Raw genomic sequence first — 7,263 nt, 5'->3', positions numbered from 1 at the left:
CAAGAGAGAGATCATCTCTGTAACCCGCACATACAATTATCTACAGTGCATTCGGAAAACACGTAAGCCCTTGTCTTTACCACATTTTATGACCGTACAGCTTATCTATCACTTAATCTACACACAATACCTTCATAATGACAAGCAAACACAGGTTTAGAATTTTTGCTATTTGTATTTAAAAAAATAACACCTTAACTATCACATTGACAAAATATCACGACCCTTACGTCAATACTTAAGTTGAAGCGACTGCGGTAGCGATTAAGCCTTAAGTCTTCGTTGGGAATGACGCTACAAGCTTAGCACACCTGTATTTGGGAAGTTTCTTTCCAATTTCTGCTGGCAGATCCTCTCAAGGCGTCAGCGTTGGATGGGAGTGTCGCTTGCACAAAGCTATTTTCCGGTACTTCTCAGAAAAGATGTTCGATTGAGTTCAAGTCCGGGCTTCTGGTGCCCCTCAAAGGACATTCAGAGACTGCGTCCGCGAAGCCCTCTGCATGTCTTGCTTGTGCTTAGGTCGTTGTCCTGTTTGGAAGGTGAACCTTCACCAATCTGAGTCCTGAGTGCTCTGGAACAGTTTTCATCAAGGATCTCTCTGTACTTTGCTCTGTTGCATCTTTCCCTCGATCGTGACTAGTCTCCAGTTGCCGCGCTTGCTCCGAAAAATATCCACAGCATGTGCTGCCACTAACACTGCTTCACCGGAGGGATGTGCCCAGGTTTCCTCCACGCATGTGACGCTTGCATTCAGGCCCAAAGAGTTCATCTTGGTTTCACTTCAGACCAGAGAAATCTTGTTTTTCATGTCTGAGAGTCCTTTAGGTTGCCTTTTGGCAAACTCTAAGCGGGCTTGGTCATGTGCCCCCTTTTCCTGAGAGTGGCTGGCCGTCTGGCACTCACCATTAAGTCCTGATTGGTCGAGTGCTGCAGAGACAGTTTGTCTTTCTGGAAGGTTCTCCCCTTCCACATAGGAACTCCAGAGCATGAAAGAGTGACCACCCGGGTTCTTTGTCACTTCCTGACCAAGGGCTTCTCTCCCCCGATTGCTCCAGTTTTTGCCAGCTCTAGAAGAGTCTTGGTGGTTCCATAACATTCTTCCATTTAAAAATGATGGAGACCAACCATGGTTCTGGGGAACCTTCAAGTGCTGCAGACGATGTTTTGGGTAGCTTCTTCCCGATCTGTGTCGACACAGTCCTGTCGTCGGAGCTCTACGGACAATGCCTTCGACCTCCAATTGGCTTGGTTTGTGGGACCTTAATAACAGGTTTGCCTTTCCAAATCATGTCCAGATCAATTGAATGTTACCAAGGTTGACTGCCAAGTTTAGGAAAACTCTCAAGGATGATAATGGAAACAAGAATGCACCCAGCTCACTTTCTAGTCCGTAGGCAAAGGAGTCTGAATCCTTAAAGTAAATAAGGCATGTTTAAGAATATTTCTAAATATCAAAAGAACCTGTTTCACTTTGTCATTATGGGGTTTTGTGTGTAGATGGAAAAAATAACATCAGTTTAGAATAAGGCTGTAATGTAACAAAATGTTTGGAAAAATGAAGGGGTCTGAATACTTTTTGAAATTCATGTATACAGGTCCCTCAGTCGAGCAGTGATTTCAGATTTCCAGATCATACCAACAAAGACCAGGGAGGTTTTTCCAATGCCTTGCCAAAGGCACTACTTGTGAGGAAAGTAAAGTCACTACACCCCAGTCCATAACAAAGTACAGGCGCCTATCTAACTCAGTTGCCGGAGGGAAGGAAACGCTAAGGGAAACTCACCATGAGGTCAATGGTGACTACAGTTACAGAGTTAATGGCCGTGAAGAGAAAACTGAGGATGGGATCAAACAACATTTAGTTTACTCTGTTCAAGACCCAAGGCATAGACCAATACATCAGCTCAATAACTAATACTAACCTAATTGAGAGTGCATAGACGGAAGCCTGAATAAAAATTCTACAACCCTCCTGTTGGCAGTAAGCACTAAGTAAAACAGCCAAAATGTGGCAAAGCAAATTTACCCTATTCCTGAATACAAAAGCATTATGTGTTGGGGCAAATCCAACACAGTACAAACGCTTCATATTATCAAGCCATGGTGTTCTGCAATCATGTTATGGGTATTTGCTCATTGGCACAGGACTAGGAAGGTCTATATTTATATAGAGAAATAAAACTGAATATCAGCTAAGCACAGGCAAAATTCTAGAGGAAAAACGCTGATTCAGTCTGACTTTCTACACGACATCTCAAAATCGCCTTTCAGCGAGGACAATAACCTAAAACACCAGGCCACAATATACGTACACACTGGCAGTTTCTTACCAAAGACACACCTTGAATTCCCCGAGTGGCCTAGTTACAGTTTGAGTTAAAATGGCATGAATTCTAAATAGCAGCTTGAAAATGCTTTGTCTGGCATTGATCAAAAACCAAATTTGACAGAATAAAATTTGCAAATATGTACAATCCAGGTGGTGCAAGAACTCTTTAAACAGAAAGACTCACAGCCTTGTAAATTGCCACAAACGGTGATGTTTCAACATGTATTGAATCTAGGGAATCTGAAATACTTATGTGATGCAGATGTGTCATTATATTTTTAGGCAAATGTTTACATTTTTCCTTCCCCTTGTCGACAATTAGAAGTATTCTTGTATAACGCATTGACGAAAAAAAATGACAATTAGATCAAAAATTTTAATCCAACTTTGTAAACAACAAAATGTGGAAAAGTGACAGGGTTGTGAATACTTTCTCGAAGGCCCTGTTATTTCTGGAAATCTGCCACGCACCAACACGTTGAGAACTCCTGCCTATGGAGTGTCTCAAGCACACATAATAGTACCCTATGGAGTGTTCACCAACGACACCATAATAAGTACCCTATGGCGTGTTCAAGCACACATAATGATACCCTATGGAGTTGTTCAAGCGACACATAATAGTACCTATGGCAGGGTGGGCAACAATAAGCCCGCGGACCGGATCCCATTCAATCCAGCCCAGGGGAGGTTTGAGTTAAATAATAACTTTCTCTTTGCTTAAGGGGGGGGTTAATTAATTGGGGGTAAAACAATAAAAATAAAAAAAACGCAGGCCACTCTTGAACATCTAAAACTAGATAAAAGCATAATGGTGGCCGCAAATGCCTTCGACTAAGAAACCGGTCTGGGAAAAAAATCTGTGCGGCCCATGTGGCCCTCAAGGCGATATTATGCCCACCCCTGCCCTATAGAGTATCGCAAGCACACATACACTTGTACCCTATGGAAGTGCTCAATGCACCCCACAATCATACCCTATGAGTTGTTCGAAGCGGTTGTGGGAGGCCCAGGGAAGACAAAGTATGCTCCTCCCAGCGCTGATGTGGCGGAGCCTCTGGAAACTGAGGTGTCCATGATAGCGGAGCCAGCAGAGGATGCATCATCTTACATGGCCATGGATGGGGTCATTAAAACACTTACAGGAGACAATAATACACGTTATTGCTGATACCTTACTGACTCTAATAGTCTTCCTCTTTTTCTCTCTCGGGAATAGATGACGGTAACTATCTTGAGAGCCTGACAATACAGGAAATGCTGATGTCTTATATAAGGGCAGCAGTAGCCTAGTGGTAGAGCATTGTAACCAAAAGGTTGCTGGATCAAATCCCTGAGCTGACAAGCCAAAAATCTGTCGTTCTGCCCTGAACAAGGCAGTTAACCACTGTTCCCCGTAGGCCATCATTGTAAATAAGAATTGTTCTTAACTGACTTGCCTTGTTAAAATCATATATAAAATATACAGTGGGGCAACAAGTTATTGATACATCTGCCAATTTGGCAGGTTTTCCTACCTTAGCAAAGCCTTAGAGGGCCTGTAATTATCATAGGTAACTTCAACTGTGAGAGACGGAATCTAAAACAAAATCCAGAAAATCACATTGTTGATTTTTAAGTAACTTAATTGCATTTTATTTTGCATTAACCATAAGTATTTGATCACCTACCAAACCAGTACGCATTCCGGCTCTACACAGACCCTTAGTTTTTCTTTAAGAAGCCCTCCTGTCTCTTCACCATTACCCTGTATTAACTGCACCTGTTTGAACTCGGTACCTGTATAAAAGACACTGTCCACACACCAATCAAACAGACTCCAACCTCGTCCACAATGGCCAAGACCAGAGAGCTGTGTATACAATCAGGGATAAAAAATTAGACCTGCACATGGCTGTGATGGGGCTACAGACAATAGGCAAGCAGCTGGTGAGAAGGCTAACAACTGTTGGCGCAATTATTAGAAATGGAAGAAGTGCCCAGATGGACGGTCATCTCCTCGGTCTGGGGCTCATGCAAGATCTCTACCTCGAAGGCATAAATGAGTCATAGAGGAAGGTTGCGGGATCAGCCACCAGAACTCACAGCGGCCAGGACGGTCAATGACCCTGAAGAGAGCTGGACACAAGTCTCAAAGAAAAACCAGTTAGCAACAACACTTAACGTCCGTCATGCGATTAAAATCCTGCCAGCGCACGCAAGGTCCCCCTGCTCAAAGCCAGCGCATTGTTCCAGGCCCGTCTGAAGTTTGCCAATGACCATTCGATCGATCCAAGGAGAAATGGGAGAAGGTCATGTGGTCCCTGATGAGACAGAAATATGGAGCCTTTTTGGTCTACAACTGCACGTCGCCGTGTTTGGAGGAAGAAGAAGGATGAGTACAACCCGCAAGGAACACCATCCCCTACCGTGAAGCATGAGGTGGAAACATCAGTCTTTGGGGATTCTTTTCTGCAAAGGGGACATGGACGACTGCTACCTGTATTGAGGGAGGATGGATGGGGCCAGATCGGCGAGATCTTGGCCAACAACCTCCTTCCCTCAGTAAGAGCATTGAAGATGGGTCGTGGCTGGGGTCTTCCAGCATGACAACGACACAAAGCACACAGCCATGGCAACTAAGGAGTGGCTCCGTAAGAAGCATCTCAAGGTCCTGGAGTGGCCTAGCCAGTCTCCAGACCTGAACCCAATAGAAAATCTTTGGATGGAGCTGAAACTCCTATTGCCCAGCGACAGCCCCGAAACCTGAAGGATCTGGAGAAGATCTGTAGGGAGGAGTGGGCCAAAATCCTGCTGCAGTGTGTGCAAACTAGTCAAGAACTACAGGAAACGTATATCTCTGTAATTGCAAACAAAGGTTTCTGTACCAATATTAAGTTCTGCTTTTCTGATGTATCAAATCATATGTCATGCAATAAAATGCAAATTAATTACTTAAAAATCATACAATGTGATTCTGGATTTGTTTTAGATTCCGTCTCTCATAGTTGAGTGTACCTATGATAAAAATTACAGACCTCTACATGCTTTGTAAGTAGGAAACCTGCAAAATCGCAGTGTATCAAATACTTGTTCTCCCCACTGTATATATATATATGGTGGACTGGTCCCACCCCCCGACAGATCAGTGCATGATAAGTCATGTCAATCGGGTCATAGCACACAAACAAGTTATAATGTACTCCTCTCTGTTCAAGCCAGCCTCTGTTCACCTCATATCCCACACAGCTGTGCCCTTGAAAGATATGAGAAGAACAGGATGGACTGAGACACTGTGGTCACTCTCAGAGGGTATTGTCTTATGCCGTGTGACCAGTTGAACAGAAGCCTGGAAACATAACAGGTCGCGCACCATGTCCTTGACGATATTCCCAGACCAGCTGCAGGAAGAAGAGAGGGGGACACATCCTTTCTCAAGCACAGTATGGCAAGTTCTGAAAATCACTTGACCAATGTTAAGCATAATTGTTAACTATTAATTAAACAAAGCAGGTAAATACGTAATTTCTCACACATATGTCTCCCTCATTTTGTCTTTCATTCACTCTCTCCAGCCTTTGAAGATAACAGGGTTAGTTGTGCCATCTGTGTTACCTTGATGGTCTCTGCTGCATCTGCCACAGCTTCCTCAGACTTTGCAGTATCTGCAGCCGGGTGCCTAGAGGCCTGCGGAGGAGGGGGAAGAGAGAGCGAGAAAAGAGTGTGTTCAAGTTCATAATCATAAAAGCACACAAAAGCACAAACACAACCCAAGGCATTGACTGAAAAACATGTCACAAATAAACCAAGGTTATGAGAGGGTCCGGTGCACATTTGATTGCCATGCCACCACCACACCCAACACAATACCACCAAACGTACACTATACCCATTTTATCCAGAAGTGTCTCTGTGAGGTATCGTAACCCCACTCCTGTTATCTTTTGCTCTGTGTGGGGAAAAACAAAACAAAAATAACAGGTCATCTTTCCTGTGTGTGTGTGTGTGTGTGTGTGTGTGTGTGTGTGTGTGTGTGTGTGTGTGTGTGTGTGTGTGTGTGTGTGTCATTAACGATGTGTAAATATGCACAATGAGAATAAAATGTCACAGGTCAATTGCATGGCATAAAACCAGAACCGTGTGTGCGTAGTTAAAGTGATAAGAACTTGCTAGCCTAGCTAAGGTACTGTAGTTCAAAGGACAATGTAGTCCTTCTGGGTACTCTTGACCCCCTCACGTTCACGGATCACAATTTAGTTTCAAGTTTTCAAGCCACGTTGGCATGTTCAATCAAATGTGTAGTTAGTTAGAAGATATGCAAAAACAMTGATCAAAACAAACGAACCTCTGAATGTATCCTCCGATTTCCAGTGACCTTCTTGACGCAGATATCTACAAACATCCTCGACACCCCACTGCACGAAGTCCCGCCACGCCGCCTCAGAAACCCGTTTCTCCGGGGGGTTGAACTGATCACTACTACTAGTATTCAGCAAATCCTCTCTGGGACGCTTTCGAATATCCATAATGATCGGTGATTGAACCGTGCCGGTAATACACTCAAGCCGGTACTGGGGACTTCCTTCCGCGCTAACTATTTTTAAACTATGGCGCGTTAAACAAAATTGTCTACTAAACAGGTTCTCTTTCCGAAACTAGCTTTTTTTACTGGGCTGACTGACCAGAAGGAGGGAGGAGCGATCAAAGATTGTATAAAGAGACGAAGATGCAAAGTCATTTGACAGTCCCATGATACTACTGTATGCATGCCATGCGGACATAGAAAACAACATGGTCTTCTTCGCAAATAGCMATTGGAAGGAGAGCTGACTTTTACAAAGTATGTAACATTTACTCTATGAAAATATAAAATGTGTACAATAAAAAAAATGTTAATGTCATTGCGTTGATAAAATCCGGAAGTGATTCCGGATCACGGTCTTTTAGAGTTGTAA

The 7,263-nt window shown here is 43.6% G+C and overlaps 1 protein-coding gene across 2 annotated transcripts in view; it reads right to left on the bottom strand.

The window, feature by feature from the left end:
- The window catches only part of samhd1 (SAM domain and HD domain 1), a 31,011-nt gene extending 23,961 nt beyond the window's left edge, over positions 1-7,050 (bottom strand). Inside the window, exons 1-2 of one of the 2 annotated variants that reach the window (XM_024006090.3) lie at positions 6,654-7,050; positions 6,191-6,257 (exon numbers count right to left, since the gene is read on the bottom strand). In XM_024006090.3, the coding sequence (XP_023861858.2) occupies positions 6,191-6,257; positions 6,654-6,834 (248 nt within the window). In that variant the 5' untranslated portion in view covers positions 6,835-7,050. The remainder of the gene's footprint in view (positions 1-6,190; positions 6,258-6,653) is intronic. The other variant, XM_024006091.3, reaches the window with a different exon arrangement.
- Positions 7,051-7,263: the final 213 nt, after the last annotated feature.

Source organism: Salvelinus sp. IW2-2015, linkage group LG17 (assembly GCF_002910315.2).
Source record: "Salvelinus sp. IW2-2015 linkage group LG17, ASM291031v2, whole genome shotgun sequence".
In the NCBI taxonomy this organism is placed as follows: domain Eukaryota; kingdom Metazoa; phylum Chordata; class Actinopteri; order Salmoniformes; family Salmonidae; genus Salvelinus; species Salvelinus sp. IW2-2015.
Note: the sequence above shows the minus strand (reverse complement) of the source record. Positions and strands in the feature narration are given on the sequence as shown.